Consider the following 22,774-nt stretch of genomic DNA (forward strand, 5'->3'; position numbering starts at 1 on the left):
TTACCTTTCCTTGACGTCTTGGTCAAGAGAAGGGCTGACGGCACCCTAGGTCATGGGGTGTATCGGAAGACTACGCACACTGATCTGTATTTGCACGCAGACAGCTGCCACCACCCTTCACAAAGGAATGGGGTACTTAAAACTCTAGTACATAGGGCGCGCACTATCTCTGACGCAGAGAGTCTACCCCAGGAATTGGAACATCTGAGAACTGTATTTCGGAAAAATGGGTACTCAGAGTGGCAGATTCAATGTGCTCTCCGCCCAACCACTGCAGCACAACCTGTTGAGATGGATGAAGTCACGAGGGAGGAGGTAGGCACTGCATTTATTCCATACACAGGCGCACTCTCTGGGAAAATCGCCCGCATTCTGAAGAAACACCGGGTCGGAACTGTGTTTTGTCCTCCAAATAAAACTCGTGCACTGGTGGGGAGCGCCAAAGATGACCTCGGTTTGAGGAAGGCCGGTGTGTACCAGATTCCGTGTCAATGTGGCAAGTCGTATATTGGTCAGACGATGCGTACCGTCGAGGATCGATGCCGTGAACACCAGAGGCACACTCGACTGATGTATCTGAGCAAGTCGGCGGTCGCTGAACATTGTTTGTCGGAAAATCACGCCATGGAGTATGACCGCACGAGGATTCTGGTACAGACGTCGAGATACTGGGACAGCGTTGTTAGAGAGGCCATCGAAATTCCCACCAATGACGACCTCATAGGCCGAGCGGTTAAAGGCGCTACAGTCTAGAACCGCACGACCGCTACGGTCGCAGGTTCGAATCCTGCCTCGGGCATGGATGTGTGTGATGTCCTTAGGTTAGTTAGGTTTAAGTAGTTCTAAGTTCTAGGGGACTTATGACCACAGCAGTTGAGTCCCATAGTGCTCAGAGCCATTTGAACCAGTTTTTCTGTGGCAAAATAAATCCAATCTTGCAAAATTTCCATTTGCTGCTTTAACTTTGGACACAAGTGTGTATGTTCTCTTAACAATGATGGGCCAAAACGTTATAACCACTGCCCACCACGGACTGAATGCTACCTGGTGATGTTGTGGGCATATGATATGGTACAGAAAGTACATAAGCAGAGTAGTTACAAATGGGAAATCATTCCAGTGGAAGTCCACTGACTTAAGTGATTTTGATGAAGGGCCCAGAGCCTAGGAATGAGCATCTCTGAAATGGTGATGCTGGTCAGCATGCTGGAGAGCATCTATGGCAAAGTCTTGATAAACGGTGAAACTGCAAGTAGGCAACAAGAAGTTGGATGTCCATGCTTCATCACAAAACCTGGAAATCAGAAGGTTACCCATTCTGTAAAGCAGGACAGGCATCTATCTGTGAGAGATCTGATAATAGAAGCACAATGCTGGTGTACTGGAGTAGGCATGAAGCGCTTAGGAACATAATCTTCAGTGCACATTGTTGAACAGAAGCCCCTAAATTTTTCTGCACTGACCCTATGACATTGACAATTACAACAGCAATGGGCAGAGGATCATCTATACTGGACCATAGGTAAATTTTTGTGTCTTGATATGCCATCATCCAGGTATATGTATGCTCGAAACATACAACACATCACAGGTGCAGACCAGTAGATGGAGTATTATACTGTGGGATACATTCAGCTGGGCTCCCATGGGACCTGTTGTAGTAACTGAAGGCTCAATGGTAACTGTGAAGTACATGGACAAACTGCTTATTAAGGCCAAAATAGTACTACAATGATTTGAGGAGTGTGATAGTGAACTGATACTGATGTCTTGGCCATCAAATTTGCTTGATCTGAACCCTATGGAAGACACCTGGGACACAACTAGGCACCAGCTCTGTGCCCACAAACTACCAGCTCATAATTTATGGGAATTGTCTGACTCGTGGGTAGACATCTATTGCCACACATCTTCGGAAACCTATCAGAGATCTGTCATTTCCATACTATACAGAATTGTTTCTGTGTTGTGTTCCAAGGTGGAATAGCATGCTATTAACCTTGTGGTCATAATGTTTTAACTCATTATCATACATTCAAATAAGCACTCTGAAGAAATAATGCAAACATCACGTATACTTCAACTTGTTTTCTGGGATAAATTTACTCTTACAGTAATGCACGAGTTGATGATGAAGAAAATTACTTACTTGTGTGCTCGAATAATTCGTTTCAAAATTGTCTCCCCTATTTGATTGCGCACACCGGTACTCTGGAAAGCGAGTGAGATGAAGAACTGGTTTTCTATGTAGATGTAATGCTTTGCTTGTGTAATTATATCCAGATATGCTTCATGTATGCTCTCCTCCCATGTATCAGCCTCCAGGAAGCCTGCACTCCAACTTGAAGCACTACGTACAACCTGAAATGATATTCCCACAGTTTTTGATGATAATATGTGTATTTACATATGTGTTGTATGAATTATATTTTCATTTTGCTTATCTACATTTATATCAAACAGAAAATTCAGCTAAGCTATTAATTATTTGCTACAACTATCACTTATGCTGTAAAATTTAGGAAATTACTTATATTGTTATGTGAATGATACATTATCTTAGTGGTTGGACTGTGAACCATGAAGGATAAAATCAGTAGGCCAAAATGACTACAGTTAAAGAATATTTCAGCTTTAGAAACGACCCACTAACTTACAAAACTTGACATAGCAAACTATAATACTTGGTAAACGAGGTCTTGTAACCTCTACATCTGTGTGGGATAGAGTAAATAGGGCACCAGAATTGCTATCTCCACCAGTTCCCGTATCATTCACATATGATACAAGAAAGATTGTCAGTAAGGCCAAATTTCCCAAATCTTACTTTTATGCTCATTAGTAGAGGACTAATTTGTTTATATATTTATGCGTGTCATAAAATAAATTTTAAATGCATATTATTTTTTGACAAATGCATAACCATTCTTATAAATACACACCCTGCCAAATCTGCCTTCTTCTTAGAATGTGCATTCAAGAAAAGAGGCATTGTTTATGAGAAGAAAGTGTTGTTGTTGTTGTGGTCTTCAGTCCTGAGACTGGTTTGATGCAGCTCTCCATGCTACTCTATCCTGTGCAAGCTTCTTCATCTCCCAGTACCTACTGCAACCTACAACCTCCTGAATCTGCTTAGTGTACTGATCTCTTGGTCTCCCTCTACGATTTTTACCCTCCACGCTGCCCTCCAATGCTAAATTTGTGATCCCTTGATGCCTCAAAACATGTCCTACCAACCGATCCCTTCTTCTAGTCAAGTTGTGCCACAAACTTCTCTTCTCCCCAATCCTATTCAATACCTCCTCATTAGTTACGTGATCTACCCACCTTATCTTCAGCATTCTTCTGTAGCACCACATTTCGAAAGCTTCTATTCTCTTCTTGTCCAAACTGGTTATCGTCCATGTTTCACTCCCATACATGGCTACACTACATACAAATACTTTCAGAAACGACTTCCTGACACTTAAATCTATACTCGATGTTAACAAATTTCTCTTCTTCAGAAACGATTTCCTTGCCATTGCCAGTCTACATTTTATATCCTCTCTACTTCGACCATCATCAGTTATTTTACTCCCTAAATACCAAAACTCCTTTACTACTTTAAGTGTCTCATTTCCTAATCTAATACCCTCAGCATCACCCGATTTAATTTGACTACATTCCATTATCCTCGTTTTGCTTTTGTTGATGTTCATCTTATATCCTCCTTTCAAGACACTGTCCATTCCGTTCAACTGCTCTTCCAAGTCCTTTGCTGTCTCTGACAGAATTACAATGTCATCGGCGAACCTCAAAGTTTTTACTTCTTCTCCATGAATTTTAATACCTACTCCGAATTTTTATTTTGTTTCCTTTACTGCTTGCTCAATATACAGATTGAATAACATCGGGGAGAGGCTACAACCCTGTCTCACTCCTTTCCCAACCACTGCTTCCCTTTCATGCCCCTCGACTCTTATAACTGCCATCTGGTTTCTGTACAAATTGTAAATAGCCTTTCGCTCCATGTATTTTACCCCTGCCACCTTCAGAATTTGAAAGAGAGTATTCCAGTTAACGTTGTCAAAAGCTTTCTCTAAGTCTACAAATGCTAGAAACGTAGGTTTGCCTTTTCTTAATCTTTCTTCTAAGATAAGTCGTAAGGTTAGTATTGCCTCACGTGTTCCAACATTTCTACGGAATCCAAACTGATCTTCCCCGAGGTCCCCTTCTACCAGTTTTTCCATTCGTCTGTAAAGAATCTGCGTTAGTATTTTGCAGCTGTGACTTATTAAACTGATAGTTCAGTAATTTTCGCATCTGTCAACACCTGCTTTCTTTGGGATTGGAATTATTATATTCTTCTTGAAGTCTGTGGGTATTTCGCCTGTCTCATACATCTTGCTCACCAGATGGTAGAGTTTTGTCATGACTGGCTCTCCCAAGGCCATTAGTAGTTCTAATGGAATGTTGTCTACTCCCGGGGCCTTGTTTCGACTCAGGTCTTTCAGTGCTCTGTCAAACTCTTCACACAGTATCTTATCTCCCATTTCATCTTCATCTACATCCTCTTCCATTTCCATAATATTGTCCTCAAGTACATCGCCCTTGTATAAACCCTCTATATACTCCTTCCACCTTTCTGCCTTCCCTTCTTTGCTTAGAACTGGGTTGCCGTCTGAGCTCTTGATATTCATACAAGTGGTTCTCTTCTCTCCAAAGGTCTCTTTAATTTTCCTGTAGGCAGTACCTATCTTACCCCTAGTGAGACAAGCCTCTACATCCTTACATTTGTCCTCTAGCCATCCCTGCTTAGCCATTTTGCACTTCCTGTCGATCTCATTTTTGAGACGTTTGTATTCCTTTTTGCCTGCTTCATTTACTGCATTTTTATATTTTCTCCTTTCATCAATTAAATTCAGTATTTCTTCTGTTACCCAAGGATTCCTTTTAGCCCTTGTCTTTTTACCTACTTGATCCTCTGCTGCCTTCACTACTTCATCCCTCAAAGCTACCCAATCTTCTTCTACTGTATTTCTTTCCCCCATTCCTGTCAATTGTTCCCTTATGCTCTCCCTGAAACTCTGTACAACCTCTGGTTCTTTTAGTTTATCCAGGTCCCATCTCCTTAAATTCCCACCTTTTTGCCGTTTCTTCAGTTTCAATCTGCAGTTCATAACCAATAGATTGTGGTCAGAGTCCACATCTGCCCCTGGAAATGTCTTACAATTTAAAACCTGGTTCCTAAATCTCTGTCTTACCATTATATAATCTATCTGATACCTTTTAGTATCTCCAGGATTCTTCCAGGTATACAACCTTCTTTTATGATTCTTGAACCAAGTGTTAGCTATGATTAAGTTATGCTCTGTGCAATATTCTACCGGACGGCTTCCTCTTTCATTTCTTTCCCCCAATCCATATTCACCTACTATGTTTCCTTCTCTCCCTTTTCCTACTGACGAATTCCAGTCACCCATGACTATTAAATTTTCGTCTCCCTTCACTACCTGAATAATTTATTTTATCTCGTCATACATTTCATCAATTTCTTCATCATCTGCAGAGCTAGTTGGCATATAAACTTGTACTACTGTAGTAGGCATGGGCTTTGTGTCTATCTTGGCCACAATAATGCGTTCACTATGCTGTTTGTAGTAGCTAACCCGCACTCCAATTTTTTTATTCATTATTAAACCTACTCCTGCATTACCCCTATTTGATTTTGTATTTATAACCCTGTAATCACCTGACCAAAAGTCTTGTTCCTCCTGCCACTGAACTTCACTAATTCCCACTATATCTAACTTTAACCTATCCATTTCCCTTTTTAAATTTTCTAACCTACCTGCCCGATTAAGGGATCTGACATTCCACGCTCCGATCCGTAGAATGCCAGTTTTCTTTCTCCTGATAACGACGTCCTCTTGAGTAGTCCCCGCCCAGAGATCCGAATGGGGGACTATTTTACCTCCGGAATATTTTACCCAAGAGGAAGCCATCATCATTTAATCATACAGTAAAGCTGCATGTCCTCGGGAAAAATTACGGCTGTAGTTTCCCCTTGCTTTCAGCCATTCACAGTACCAGCACAGCAAGGCCATTTTGGTTAATGTTACAAGGCCAGATCAGTCAAGCATCCAGACTGTTGCCCCTGCAACTACTGAAAAGGCTGCTGCCCCTCTTCAGGAACCACATGTTTGTCTGGCCTCTCAACAGATACCCCTCTGTTGTGGTTGCACCTACGGTACAGCCATCTGTATCGCTGAGGCACGCAAGCCTCCCCACCAACGGCAAGGTCCATGGTTCATGGGGGAAGGAGAAGAAAGTAGCTACACAAATTCCTGACATGGTCACACACTTATGGCTTAAAAATGCATGAATCCTCACACTGTTGTAGTTCCTTTGTGATTTTTTTTAAACAACCCTTCTGATTGAAACAATGAGTTCACAGAAAGTGAATTCTATTAATACTGTTAACAAAAGTGTACCTCCTAAATAATTTTTACTTCAATTTTACTTGTCCCTATACTGAAGGAATTTTAGGGTGTCAAGGTTGTGGGGAAGCAAAAACACACAGTTAATTTGTATATGTCAATCATACATCAATAACTTAGCCTCAGCAATCAAATGACTGAAGGGAACAGGACTTTGATGTTTGCTTTGAAATACATATTTCTGTTACCAATGAGCAGTGACCTGCTGTCATAGGAGACAATTTCTGCTAAAATAAATATGATGGAGAAAACATATGTACAGGTTACATTTTATTTGTGATGTCAACATTTTGAGGACTATTCTCCAAGCGACATAGCTGAATTGAAGTTCAATCCTTTGATGCCACATAGGGAGAGGACAGGACATTTTCAAATTTTAAAAATCTTTCAAGTGCCAAAAGAAAACATTGCTGTCCTTAACAAGGAAGAATTATCATCATTGATGTTAGAAACAGCCCACGAAGGGTTTGAATCTGTAAGGAGTTTCTGTTTTTCATTGGTTCATTTCTTTGAAGTGTATGGTTAAAGTACTTCTTAGTCAATATTTCTCATATTGTAGTACGTATTTCTGGAATTTTAGTGGCTATTTTCTGGCATTCTAGTGCACAAATGCAAGCATACTTAGGTAATTTTTAATGCCCTCCATTCATTAGACAATAAATTTTGTACGATACAACATGTTTCTTCACTTCTACTGGAATGTAGGTCTCAGAATTTTGAGAATAAACCTCTCCACAATTCACAATACATTTCTTGTACAGCATCTCTGTGGAATGCATTGAACATTTCAGTTTCACTCTAGTGCTAACTATAAACAGCACATGATAAATCTTGTAGCTCTTCTTTGAATATTTTCTATCTCCATAATTAACTAGATTTGATTAGGGTCTCAGACTGATGAACAATATTCAACAACTGGTTGAATGAGTTTTTTTAAGCACTCTACTTTTTGGACAAATTACACTTCATGAAGTCAAATGACAAAGTCACATTACAATGCATTACATTACAATTATTAATGTTTAGTCTACATTGGCAGTATTTGCATCAAGTTATGTTCATCAATAATTCTAGCATAATTTTGTAACAAATTTTAATGATATAACTTGCATGTATACAATGGACTGTCTCTCAAATTGTGAAGATACAGTGATTAAAATATGCAAATGAGGATAAAATGCTGTTCACCTGATATAAGAGACACCGAGCAGAGGACAGACTCACTGAAAGAACAATAACTTGCTTAGCTTTCGAGAGAAGTTTTGTTCAGAGGTAGTGACCCCCTCCCCTCCCCCCTCTCTCTACCCTCCCCCCTCTTTCCCCATTTTTTTTCTGAGTCATTAGTTTTCTGTGACAAATTTCTCTCTTGTAGCAACCTTTTCATCAGAGTAGCACCTGTATCCTATGTGCTCAATTATTTGTTGGGTGTACAGTTTTTACCCTCTACAGCTACCTCTAGTACCACAGAAGCTTATTCCCTAATGTCTTAACTTAAGTCCTATCATCGTGTCCCCCCTTCTTATCACTGTTTTCCAGAAGTTTGTTTCTTCACTGATTCTGCACAGAACCATCTCATTTTTTATCTTGTCAGTTCACCTAAATTTCAACACTCTTCTGTAGCACTATATCTCGAACACTTCAGTTCTCTTCTACTCCAGTTTTCAGAGTGCCCCTATTCACCATCACACAGTGCTGTGCTTTAAATGTACAAGTCTAGAAATTTCTTTTTCAGATTATGCCTGATGGTTGATAATAACAGCCTTTTTTGGTCAGGAATGCCCTCTTAACCTGTGCTAGTCTGCTTTTTATGTTCTCTTTGCTTCTTCTATCATGTGTTATTTTGCTTCAAAGGTAGCAGAATTCCTTATCATCATCTACTTCTTCGTCACCAATTTTTATTTTAAGTTTACCACTATATTCATTCCTGATACTACTCAGTCCTGTCGTCTTTCATTGTTTATTCTCATTTCCTATTCTGTTTTAATTAAACTGTTCATTCCATTCTGAAGTTTTATTCCACTCATAAACATTTGTTATTTTCATCATTGCTTCTTTGATGTATGGACTGAATGGTAGAAATGAAAGAATGTGTATCTTACACCCTTTCTTGGTCTTACATTCTTATTATGCATTCTTGGTCCTCGTACATACTGTACATTACCCATCTTTCCTCACAGCTTACAACTATTTCTCTCAAAATTTTGAACATCTTACAACATTGTACATTATCAAACACTTCTTCTACGTTTCAAATCCTTTGAAGGTGTCTTCTTGCTTCCATTATCAAGCGCAACATCAGAAATCTCTCTCTGGTGCCTTTACCTTTCTGAGAGCCAAACTGATCATCAAATAACAAATCCTCACCTCTCTTTTCCATTCTTTTTCACATTATTATCATCAGTAACTTAGTTGCAGGATCTGTTAAGCTGACTGATAGTTTTCACACTTATCTACCCTTGCTATGCTCAAAATTGTCTAGATGATATTTTTCCAGGTGTTTTAGAGTGCCTCCAGTCTCACAGATTTTACACACCAACTTCAACAGTAGTTTCGCTGCCACTTCCGCCAGTTATTTAAGTAGTTCCCAGGGAATGTTATCTATCACTTTTGCCTTATTTGATCACAAGTCTTCCAAGGCTCTGTTAAACTCTCACTAATACTAGATCCCTTATGTCTTCCATATTGACTCTCGTTTCTTTTCATTTTATGTCATCAGACAAAACCACTTTTCTATGTACCGAGTTTGTCATACAATTGACCATTTATTGTTTTTCCCCCTGGTGTACTATGATCTGTCCCTGAATGTTTTTGTACTTCCCTCTTTTGACCATCAATGGAAGCATTTCTTCTGTTACCCAAGATTTCTTCATAGCTGCCTTCCTTGTACTTATATTTCTCTGTCTAACTTCTGTGATTGTTCTTTATAGAGATGTGCATTCTTCTTCAACTGAACTGTCTACTGTGGTATTTATATTACAATATTTACAGCCACTGAGAACTTCAAATGCATCCCATAATTCCTCTCAACTTCACAAACTATAATCTTACTCTGTATCTGCTTCTGGATACACACAATCCAAAATTTGATTTTGGAACCCAATCCAGTCCAGGTTACTATTGGGTAATGAAGGGGGGTACTCCTTTATATTTGGCTCTTGGGAGGTGGTGGGATGATTAGGGATATGTGAGGAAAAAGCACATGAGATAAGTCTAGTCTGAAAACAGCTCTCCCGTGTCATCCCCCCTCCCCATTCCACAAGCTCCCAATCCTCCCACCTCCACCAATAATTAGTTACAAAGGGGTTCCCCCTTCATCACCCAATACTGCCCTGGGCTGGAACAACTGAACCACATCCTTCATCAGAGCTTTGATTACCAAATATCATGCCCTGAAATGAGGGACATCCTACCCAAAATCTTTCCCATCCCTCCTAAAGTGGTGTTCCATCACCCTCCCATCCTCCACAACATCCTAGTCCCTCACTATGCCACTCCCAGTCTCAATCCCTTGCCCCAAGGATCATGTCCCAGTGGAAGACCCTGGAGCAAGACCTGCCCAATTCACCCACCCAGCACTTCCTATTCCAGTCCTGTTACAGGCTTACCCTACACCATCAGAGGCCAGGCCACCTGTGAAAGCATCCATGTCATATACCAGCTCTGCTGCCATCATTGCACAGCTTTTTGTATTGGTATGACTACTAACCAGCTGTTCACCAGGAAGAATGATCACCACCAAACTGTGGCACAACATGCAGCTGAACGTAACAGGCTTGATTTCAATGGCTGCTTCGCAAACCAAGCCACCTGGATCCTCCCCTCCACCACCAACTTTTCTGGACTGCCCAGATGGGAGTTGTCCATACAACGCATTCCCTGCCCCTGAAATTATCCTGGCCTCAAACTATGGTAACCTGCTGCCTCTACCCACAGTTTCGGACACTTCTGTCCTATCTATCACCTCTTTCCTATTCTTATCCCCTCACCCTCTCTGTGTGCTGCCCTCTGCCAATGCACCCATCTGTATTTCTCCTTTCTCAGTTCTCTCCCTTTCTGCTCCTGCTCCCACACCTGCCACACAGCCTCCCAACACTTCACCTTTTGGCAATTGAGTTATTACATGCTCCGCTAGACAGTGCTCTTCTCTTCTCCCATCTGTACCCTGCTGTCCCCTGCCCCCGATTAATGCTTCTGTTCTACATGACAGTTGAATTCTGGTCCGAGCTGCTGGAGATGACGGTCATGTGTGCATGACGTGTGGACTGAATGTGTGTGTGTGTGTGTGTGTGTGTGTGTTTTTCCTTTTCTGAACAAGGCATTGCCGGAAAGCTAAATGTATATCCTTTTTACAGTGAGTAGTACTGCGTCTTTTCCTCATACTGTTGGTGTTATAATACTTCAGCTCATAGACAAAATCCTTCTTCAGAAATAAAAAACTCTGGCAAGTGCAGCTGCACATGCATGCACACACCAATGCCCACTGAGCTTTCTACTTCTGAAGGAGGAACTGTCTGACAGCTGAACTATTAATAGCATTCTTTTTCAGTGTGCTTGTCTGCGACTCAGTTCCTCCGTGGTGAGTAGCAACCCATACTTTCCATATTATTTTTATTTTAAGCAATAATTTGGAGTGACTTCTCTTTCCCCTAGAACTTGAAAAGTATTACTCATTTGTTAGCTTCTTCCTGTTCTCTAATCTCAGTTTCATACGATTGAATGAAAGCATAGGAGTTTCGAGAGCAAAGGCTCTGAAGCCAGTATTTTCAGTTGTGGGTCTGTCAAGGCTCATTCCAGTGGTTCTTGTTTTAGGCCTTTAGTTAATTGTTCCTGCTCTTCTGTTTCGAACACCCTGACACTGAAAGGATCATTTGTCACCTCTTTTTCACTTCAGCTTTATCTTCAGTGTGAAGAGCAAACCACGTTCACAAAGCCATTAATTTTAAGTAGCAAACATTAGTTGTTATAGTATAACAATAAATATAAAAACAAAATGAACACTTTCAGGGGCAATCAAATGAAAATGAAACAGATTGAAAAAAATTAAGTAAACTATTTATTATTTGAAAAGAAATCACCACAGCTATTAATACATTAGCCCCACTGTGAGACAAGATGGTCATTGTCTTCATGGAAAAATGTTTGTGGTTGCCTATGATACTGTGATTGTAACCAGGTGTGCACCTCCTCATCTGAAGTGCTCCAAATATATGTAAATCATATGGGCAGAGATCAGGACTGTATGGAGGATGTGTAAGGGCTCCCCAGCAAAACTTGCAGGATAATGCATGTCCACACGTTGTCATGATTGTTTCATCTAGGGTGCAGTGGTTTCATTGGGAAGCCCTTACACTTCCTCTGTACAGTCCTGATCTTTCCCCACGTTATTTCCATATTTTTAGAGCCCCCTAAAAAAAAGACATTTGTGGACATTTATTTGCTTTGGATGAAGAGCTGCATGTCTGGGTACAATCATGATTAAGTAGGCAACTGCAAATATTTTTCCATGAAGGCATTGACCATCCTGTCTCACAGTGGGATAACTATATTAACTATTGTGGTGACTACTTTTGAATCAATAAATAGTATACTTACTTTTTTTTTTTTCATCTGGCTCATTTTCATTTGACTGCTTCATATAATTGCAGCAAAGTCCTTAGCTGCATTGCCTGACAAAAAATGAAGCACCCATAAGACACTGTTGGATTTGAATGTAACTTTGTACACGAATAAACCATCGGCAGATATGTAAACGATTAATAGAGTTCTGATTCTCTATGACATTCAGATCAGCCACCAGAGAGCATTAGTTTTGTGTATGTTTAATGTTATTACCACAACTGGTAGGATATACACTGAAGAGCCAAAGAAACTTGTATACCTGCCTAATATCGTGTAAGGCCTCTGCGAGCATGCAGAAGTGTCGCAACACGACATGGTATGGACTCGACTAATGTCTGAAGTAGTGCTGGAGGAAACTGACACCATGAACCTTCAGGGCTGTCCATAAATCTGTAAGAGTATGAGAGGATGGAGATCTCTGCTGAACAGCATGTTGCAAGACAGCCCACATATGCTCAATGATGTTCATGTCTGGGGAGTTTGGTGTATAGTGGAAGTGTTTGAACTCAGAAGTGTGTTCTCGGAGTCACGTGGGGTGTCACATTGTCCAGATGGAATTGCTCGAGTCCTTTGGAATGCACAATGGACACGAATGGATGCAGGTGATCAGACAGGAGGCTTACGTACATGTCACCTGTCATAGTCATATCTAAATGTATGAGGGGTCCCATATCAACCCAACTGCACATGCCCTACACCATTACAGAGCCATTAACACCATAAAACAAAGGTCCGCATTTGTGATACTGCTGTGACTGGGAAGCTTGGACTGCTTATGAATGGTGTTGCATTGTGATTATTGACTACTTATGGATGGTGCTGCATTGTACTATTGATTAATTCTGTACTTCCTCGCTGGCCACCCTTGGTGAGAGGTCCAGTTCTTCCAATGTCATGGAGAGGCACAATGGTGTTTCTCTTGGCATAGGCAGCCATCCAGTATGACTTCAGGTCACAGCTCTTGACAGTGCAACGGCACAGCATGGACATCCTGTGTTATCATGTGTTTCTGTTTATGCTACAGTATCATGGTGCCAATTTTCAACAGGACAATGACTGAGTACACGGCACGCTCTTTATGAACTATCTGTGTGGTGTTGAGGTAATCCTGTGACCAGCAGCATTCCCAGATGTGTCCTTGATAGCACAAGTGTGGGACTGGCTCAACTGTCAACTCTATCCCAATAACAATATCCAGGATATAAAGGCACAATGACAACAGCTGTGGGCCAGCTTGCCCCAGGACAGGATAAAATGGCTTTGTGATACCTGTCACAACCGAATCGCTGTGTTCATCCAGGCCAGATGGGGTGCAACATCACATTAATAAGTGGGGTTGTACTGCCAAGGTCCTTGTAAATTTGACTATTTTGTAACTACTGAAAAAGCACATCACATACCCTCTCAGGCCATAAAGTTTAATTTCATTTCCTGCTCTCCTTCTGGGTGTTGCACTTTTTTTGGCAGGCAGTGTAAATACAGATTTTACAGTATTTTGACATATGCACTTACCAGGTTGATTGCTTCTTCCGCATTTATCCCGACAGTTGTGGAGCATGAAAAATATTTCAATCTTATAGACTGTCACAGTTTATTACTTTATAGTTTAAGTCAAACTGCAGTTTTTATCACATTTAATACTAATTGCTGCATGCATGCGCGCATATGCGCATGCGCGCGCGCGCGCGCGCACACACACACACACACACACACACACACACACACACACACACACATATTCACAAATTACCACAGAATTGATGACAGTCATTGTGTAGACACCCAGTTTGTTTGTTAAGTCTTCACGCTATGACATGTTTACACAAATCAAAGAGATACATACGAGTGGTTGCCTTTCCACATTTTTATTTATTGTTTTCTTCACAAAATCAGTTTTACTGCAGTAATGCAATGTGAGTTAGATGCACTTCAATTATAACTGTGCAAGAACAGTGCAGCTCTGTGTGTTGAACCAACATCCTTAACATAATAATACTTGGTAAAATTTGGGAGGCGAGTTTAAACATGATGTGAGTATTAAACTAACAGAAAACCACTGGCAGTTGAAGGATGAAAAAAAAAAAAAAAGACAATATGCTTTTAAGAGCATAGATGTGAAATCTGAACTATCCTATGATGGATACACTTAATGGTGAAACTTCCTGAAAACTATATATTGCACTAGGATATGAATTAGATCACTTGGAGACAGATTTCAGTCCAATACATAGTTTTAATCTGTCAAGAAGTTTTATAATGGTTTACACTCAGCTGAAGAGTGGGAGACTGATTCTGGAGCTTGTCTCTGCTGTGGGAATGATACAAAGTATGGGGTAATTTGATCTGGGCAATCTTCTGAGGTATGCAATTGCAAATTATACTTAACAATGCTGCAGGTGTGTGTAGTACACGCATCAAAAAAAGTTTTGCATCACCCCAGTTCTACGAACTCCTGAAGACAGACGTTGACTGTGGATATTGTATCACAGACACAGTCCCTTTAACTGTTCAGAGATGTCACTAAACCCGCCCAAAGATGGAAACAACCTTGCATGAGCAGCACCTATTAGATGGAGGAGGTCCAACATCCGATCGGTTCCAATCATTTCACCAGGAAGGAAGTACATGGTTCGTGTTGTCTGTAGTTCAACCATGCCTAGACGGTCCATACCGCAGTTCGATCGCATCTGCATTGTTACTTTGTGCCAGGAAAGGCTCTCAATAAGGGAAGTGTCCAGGTGTCTCAGAGAGAACCAAAGCGATGTCGTTTGGACATGAATGAGATACAGAGAGACAGGAACTGTCAATAACATGCCTCACTTAGGCCTCCCAAGGGCTACTACTACAGTGGATGACCGCTACCTATGGATTATGGCTCAGAGGAACCCCGAGAGCCAGGCAACCATGTTGAACAATGCTTTTCGTGCAACTACAGGATGTCATGTTACGACTAAACTGTGTGCAATAGGCTGCATGATGCGCAACTTCACTCCCGACATCCATGGTAAGGCCCATCTTTGCAGCCAAGACACCATGCAGCGTGGTACAGATGGGCCCAACAACATGCTGAATGGACCCCTCAGGATTGGCATGATGTTCATTTTACTGATGAGTGTCGCATATGCCTTCAACCAGACAATCGTCGGAGTCGTGTTTGGAGGCAACCTGGTCAGGCTGAATGCCTTACACACACTGTCCAGAGAGTGCAGCAAGGTGGAGGTTCCCTGCTGTTTTGGGGTGGCATTATGTGGGGCTGATGTATGCCGCTAGTGGTCATGGAAGACGCAGTAATGGCTGTACAATACATGAAATCCATCCACTGACTGATAGTGCAACCAATATCGGCAGCATATTGGCGAGGCATTCGTCTTCATGGATGACAATTCGCGCCCCCATCGTGCACATCTTGTGAATGACGTCCTTCAGGATAACATCATCTCTCGACTAGAGTGGCCAGCACGTTCTCCAGACATGAACCCTATTGAACATGCCTGGGATAGGTTGAAAAGGGCTGCTCATGGACGACGTGCCCCACCCACTACTCTGAGGGATCTATGCCAAATCACCGTTGAGGTGTGGGACAATCTGGACCTACAGTGCCTTGATGAACTTGTGGATAGTATTCCACGACAAATACAGACATGTATCAATACAAGAGCTACTGGGTATGCTGTACTGGTGTGTACAACAATATGGACCACCACCTCTGAAGGTCTCACTGCATTGTGGTACAATATGCAACGTGTGGTTTTCCGTGAGCAATAAAAAGGGCGGAAATGATGTTTATGTTGATCTGTATTCCAATTTTCTATACAGATTCTGGAACTCACAGAACTGAGGTGATGCAAAACTTTTTTTGGTGTGTGTATAAAACATGAATATTTCATGAAGCATCAGGGGTGAGCATCACTGACTAACACATGGTGTTCTTTCTGTAAACCTTTTCTTGAGTGCTCAGCTCCCTAGCTCTGAATCAATGTAAGTCTAAAGGCGTTGGGTTGCTAGTGTTTTGTCTTCAGTTATAGCCAACCTAAGTGAACAAACAACACAGTGTGCAATAGCATTCTACCATCCATAAACAAATGCCAGGTTTTTGAGAAGTGATTGTAATATTTAGTATTATGTGTCATATCATTATGGAACATGTCTAAAAGGAACTTTGAATTTCAGTTACATGAAACTTTTAAGCATTCTTTAAGTTTATGTGACATTTCATTTTTTTTTAAATGCTCTGAACAATGTACAACCAACAGGTACAGTGACTGCACTGCATAAGGTAAGTAGAGCTAGCTTCCTTCACACCGTTCCTTTTCTGGTGCACATTTGTGTATTCAACAGTGTTTGTTACCTCTGCTCCACACACCCCTTCAAACAGCATTCAACAGGTAATATTTAGCTCATGGATAGCTTCTACTGAGAACATGTTTTCTGAAATGCACAATAACCAGTCTGACGAGAACAGAAGGTTGGTACTTACTCAATTACTAATACCATAACAAACGAAAGACAAGTTAAGAAGTTTATCTTACCTGGCAATTTACTTTACTTCTAACTGCATCAATAATTGGTGGTATATCATAATCGTCCAAACCCTCGTATGATTTTGGCAGCAGGAAAGGGTATGTCGGATTCAGTCGCATCTTTTCTAGCTGAAAGAATGTAATTTTTTTTAATTACAACTTACATTACTATAAATGAGACTGTGAATTGTATTTAGATACAAATCACTGTTATATACAATGGACATTCTTACTAGTTACTTGTCATGAATATATGAGCACAAGTCTCTCCTCACGGGATTCTGGGGCTCAATTTTCTCAGAGTGCAAAATACAATGACTTTCACTTACATTGTATATAAGATAAGAAAGATTCACTGGTTACTTCCTGCAGTGAGTAAGTTTCCACTAAGTGCAATCTTGCCCATGCTCACATTTCACACACATCATGAATCACAGCATTGCACTACAAACCTTAATCAGTATGAATGAACTTAAGACACATGAAGCACTTGTCTATGTACAGATTATAGTGTGATTAGAATGAACTATGATTTTTTAACAGTTCTGTATGGAGAGAGCAGAGGGGAGTGAGCTGCCCTCATGTGCTGTGTGCACCTCGCATACTTTTGGCAAGTGGGCGTTACCAAGCTGCCGAAGCACTGATAAAGAATAAATATATGACAATACTAAACTGGAACCTTATGATACTGACTGTTTCATAAATATTTATGATTACAGTGTAAATGGTGTGACTCCATGGGAAGAATGATGACTGTCCTCTTCCTTAGGCCTGAAATGGGTGCTGGAGGTGAGAGAAATGAGCATCTTTTTTATCTGTCTTTCAGAAATCTTTAGTGGATCCATGTTTTTTCAGTTACTTTCTTGGGGTGGCTAAAAATTCTGGACCGGCCCTGAGTGGTGAAATGCAACCATATTTTCAGACAGCTTATAATATACTACTCAATTTAAACATTTGGCAAAGTACCTGACAAAAGGAGTACTTTTTTCATACTTACATAATTTTACTCAGAGAAAAAGTTTCATTTCACTATTTTGAGTTTTATTTAAATGTATTCTATATGTTTTACATTTATTTTGTGTTCGTTTCAATTTTATAGCATGTTACATTACATTACTAGTTGCTCATTATCAGAACTAACAGTGGTTCAATAAGTTTTGATTAAGCTTTTAGGAACAGTAAAAACACATTCAAGAAATTGTGCACACAGACATGTAAAGAATGATGTATAATCCTTGTGAAAATGTTATTACTTAATCTGGAATGGACCAGTATGAAAAATAGACTTGTAAATTTACAAACCTTATGTCATATATGGATATTCATGAACGATATTAATCTCAGACATTAAGACTGAAACTAAATCACCCAAAAACACTACACAAAGTTTGTAACACTTCATAAATTAGTAGTTTTAATTATAACTTGACATGTTGCAAATGATATATGCTTTATTTTATAAATGGCTGGCACACGTCATAACCGTTCGTGTTTTGTTTTGGAGTCAGTGCTGCAATGGGCTGTTGTGAATTATTTGGAGATTTAACAAAATTCTGAAGTAAGTTCTCAAGATCCAGGATCCTCCAACTGAGCTAAGTAAAATATGCTGTTTATGGTGTTTGTAATCATGTCACTGTGGAAATAATTTAAAGCACTACATTAGAATCACAGTAATGTTCTGAAATAAATGTGTGCGGGCAGCTGTGGTCACATTTTAGCAGTATAATTCACGATAGCTTCTTATGTCAACATACCTACTTCACTGAGAATACAGGATGGAATAAAAGCAGTATTACGGAAAGGATAGATTGCTACTATCCATGTGGAGGAGACGTTGAGTTGCACACAAGCATAACAAAGAGACTGCTACAGAGATTGTGTATGTATTTTTATTTTAAAAGAATGTCTTTTGGCCAAAAGTTCAAATGTATAGCTGCCTTTTTATTGTGCCTGTCTGTGACTTAATGTCTCATCTGCACTGAAGAAACTGGTATAGACATGCATATTCAAATACAGAGATATGTAAACAGTCAAAATATGGCGCTGTGGTTGGCAATGCCTATTCAAGACAACAAGTGTCTGGTGCAGTTGTTAGAGTGGTTACTGCTGCTACAATGGTATGTTATCAAGATTTAAGTGAGTTTGAACGTGGCGTTATAGTTGACACACAAGCGATGGGACACAGCGTCTCCGAGGTAGCGACAAAGTGGAAATTTTCCTGTACAACCAATTGATGAGTGTAACTGTGAAAATCAGGAATCCGGTAAAACATTAAATCTCCAACACTGCTATGGCCAGAAAAAGATCCTGCAAGAACAGGATCAATGACGATTGAAGAAAATCATTCAACATGACAGAAGCACAACCCTTCCACAAATTGCTGCAGATTTCAATGCTGGGCCACCAACAAGTGTTAGCGTGTGAACCATTCAACGAAATATCACCGATGTGGGCTCTCTGAGCGGAAGGCTCACCTCTGATGACTGCGCGACACAAAGCTTTATGCCTTTCCTGGGCCTGTCAATACCGACATTGGACTGTTGATGACTGGAAACATTTTGTCTGGTCAGACAAGTCTCATTTCAAATTGTATCAAGTGTATGGACGTGTATGGGTATGGAGACAACCTCATGAATCTATGAATCCTGCATGTCAGCAGGTGGAGGTTCTGCAATGGTGTAGGGCATGTGCAGTTGGATTGATATGGGACCCCTCATACATCTAGATATGACTATGACAGTTGACACGTGCGTAAGCCTCCAGTCTAATCACCTGCATCCATTCGTGTCCATTGTGCATTCCAAAGGACTCGGGCAATTCCAGTTGGACAATGCGACTCCCCAGACGTGAACATCATTGAGCATATGTGGGATGCCCTGCAACATGCTGTTCAGTAGAGATCTCCATCCTCTTGTACTCTCACAGATTTATGCACAGCCCTGAAGGTACACGATGTCGGTTTCCTCCAGCACTACTTCAGACATTAGTCGAGTCCACGCCACGTCGTGTTGCGGCACTTCTGAATGCTCGCAGGGGGACTTCACGATATTAGGCAGGTGTAACAGTTTGGCTCTTCAGTGTACATGTTGAGTAGAAATGTACCCTTTTCATAATATTACTGAGAATATACTTTTTATCGTTTCTTGCCAAATACTTTCAACCTGCGCCCACATATATCCATTCAGATAGAAATCTGAACAATATGGGAGAGCTTTTTACCACAATCAGTTTGTCAATGTAGTAGGGTCTGTATTTTGGCTTGAGGAACTTCACAGGTGCTATAAGACAGCCAAGCCAATTTAATTTTCTGTGCAGAAAAATCCAAAATGAAATATTCATTTCCCCCACCCCATCATCAGAGCTTTATACAACACAATAGTGTGTTATGTCACACTGTCCACAACTGTTTTTGAATTAAATGGAATATTTTGGAACAGGAAATTAGAAAACCATTCTGGGAAAGCTGTGGAGGTCATTTTCTCATGTTAGTTACTTTTCTGTAATGGGGTAGCAATAATCAGTTTGGAATGAAGCCTTGAGCCAAGTTAACATGAAGGATGATTATCTAGCCAACCTTCCTTACTGGTGCTTTTGTTGTTCCTTTAACCAATGGAAAATGGATCTGAGTCTTGTCGAGCCGCACGATATCTTAGAACAACGCACTTCTCACAGCATGCAGTTACTGGCATCACCAGGTCCATATGTCAGTTGTTGCAATGATTGATATCCAACATGAAAACTTTTAGTGCTTGAAACTGACATTGTGAAGACAGTTTCAAGGAGATGACTTATTCTCATTAAGCAATTCTGTTTATTTTAGACTGAAAAGAAGTCCGTTTAACATATGGTACTCTGTGCTTTGATACTAACCAACCCATTGTACATATTGCTTCCTGCTGGAATGTGTCCATGTTGATTACCCTTTCACCTTAACTTCTTTTCGTGCTGTTGATTCCAAAAGGCAACGTCCTGGTGACACGTCATTGTTCTCTTCTTTCTTCCTTTTCTTTCCTTCCCTTCTCAAATTCTCAGCACCACAGATCTATGAGTGAACGTTATGTGAAGCAGCTGTTCTCTCCACCACTCTTGAAACTTCGAAAATCGGACCCCAACAATTGTCATTCAGTTGAACGTACTCGCACAAAATGCACACTAGTTTGCAGCCTTGCCCACAGATTGGAATTCCTCTTCCAATGCTAGATACCTTTGAAACAAGTGAAGGAGTTTTCAGACAACCTCTTTTATGTCAAACTCTTGTTCAGACATGCTACAGCACTAATGAAATAATGCCCATGCGGACACATTAGATCATAACAACACCTCACGAATGCAGGACAGTCCATCGCTTTAAAAAGTATACTACACAATGAGAGCTGAGGAACATGGAACTAACTGGTACTCGACATGTGTTACTGTTTAATAACTGTGTGGCAACAGTGTCTCCTATACCTGTCAACCTGTTGTTGTTCCAAGAGAAGAAGATGGTTCTGGTTACCAGACCAATGGCATCATATACTCTTCACTGAATTGAACTGTGAAAAGTCTCAAGTTATTTTAACTGCACTTAAAATCTTCCGTCTGTGGGTTGATCTGGGGAAAGAGACCAAACAGCAAGGTCATCAGTCTCATCGGATTAGGGAAGGAAGTCAGCTATGCCCTGTCAAAGAAACCATCCTGGCATTTGCCTGAAGAGATTTAGGCAAATAACAGAAAACCTACATCCGGATGGCTGGACGCGGGATTGAACCGCCGTCCTCCTGAATGCGAGTCCAGTGTGCTAACCACTGCGCCACTTCACTTGGTTTCTGTCTGTGTTCGGCTTCCACGTAGAAATTGAATCACCCTAGTACTTACTTATACTGCAAACAAACAAAAAATTGTGCACACTAACTATTCAGAAATTTACAATATGAGGCTGTTTCCACTAGCACTGTTTCCAATGAAACAGGTTGTCAAATGCCTTGATTAGTTGAACTCAGAGGTACCATTATCTGTGTCCAAATACTGAAAATGTATGAAATGAAGAGGAATTGTAGAATCCCAACTTACCTTGATTGCATTCCACCTCTGTATAAAGTGCCGGGCTACATCTCTCGCAGCGGCTCCCTGCACCAATACGGCAATATCATGCCACGGCATCCGAGGGGTTGTGTTGCGGTCTACCAGGTCTGCAACAAGCATATATCCTCTCAGTTAAGTCTTCCCTGACCTGAGGTTCTGGATGACTTTTCCAAACTCTATCCCTTTTCCTGAACCTCTCCAGTTCCTTTGTCTTCACCACCTTCTTTTCCCTTTAATCCTTCCACCAGAAGGAGCCACTGGCTCCTAAAGCTTGCACAAGTAAAACCTTCTTATATGTGTGTATGTTCTCCTGCCACTGCTGGTGAGTATATTTTTTTCTATCCAATTACATAATAAGAAAAGACAAAGACTGCTGCTTACCATAAAGAAGACACGTTGAGTTGCAAACAGGCACAATTAAAAGACTCTTACATAAAGCTTTTGGCCATAGCCTTCATCAGTAAAACACACACACACACACACACACACACACAAAAGCAAGCAAGCAAGCACACCTCAGGCACACATATCTTGGGCGAATGGCGGATGCTGGAGATGATGAAGGCTGTGGTCAAAAGCTTTACGTAAGTATCTTTTAAGTGTGCCTGCCTGCAACTTAACGTGCCTTCTCTATGGTATGTAGCAATCTGTCTTTTCCTACAATGTTGATATTCCTATCTGGAATTACCATTGTACAGTTGCATTATAGTCCAAAATATCAGTTGTTTTATGGCTATATAAGAAGTACAAATGAATAAAAAGCAGTTATTTGGTCTGGTATGGCTTTTTAGTCATTTGCTCACATTTCATGGTTGGCTGTGAGGTACTATGCAAAAAATGCACACAGTAAAACAGGAAATGAGAAAATAATACAAGCCAAAATCCACATTTGTGACTAATTCTTTTAGTAATTACTCAAACAGAGAGTAAAGTCTTACATTACAATATTCAGTCATTTTTCGGTATTATAAAGTTAATGAAGCTTGGATGGCTGTCCCACCGTAAGGCAAACACCATTCAAATCATCGTTAGCATAATGGAAAATTTAATATAAATGAAAGATTACATTAGAAACATAATGACAACAACCCT

At 40.6% G+C, this 22,774-nt stretch overlaps 1 protein-coding gene across 3 annotated transcripts in view; it reads right to left on the reverse strand.

Annotated features, from left to right (window-relative positions):
• LOC126253478 (phospholipase D1) overlaps nt 1-22,774 on the reverse strand; it is a 206,085-nt gene that overhangs the window by 53,773 nt on the left and 129,538 nt on the right. For all 3 annotated transcript variants that reach the window (XM_049954838.1, XM_049954837.1, XM_049954839.1), the window contains 3 exons: nt 21,671-21,789; nt 16,631-16,750; nt 2,150-2,361 (listed from right to left, as the gene is read on the reverse strand). In XM_049954838.1, coding sequence (XP_049810795.1) covers nt 2,150-2,361; nt 16,631-16,750; nt 21,671-21,789 — 451 coding nt within the window. The remainder of the gene's footprint in view (nt 1-2,149; nt 2,362-16,630; nt 16,751-21,670; nt 21,790-22,774) is intronic.

This window comes from Schistocerca nitens, chromosome 4 (genome assembly GCF_023898315.1).
Source record: "Schistocerca nitens isolate TAMUIC-IGC-003100 chromosome 4, iqSchNite1.1, whole genome shotgun sequence".
NCBI lineage: Eukaryota > Metazoa > Arthropoda > Insecta > Orthoptera > Acrididae > Schistocerca > Schistocerca nitens.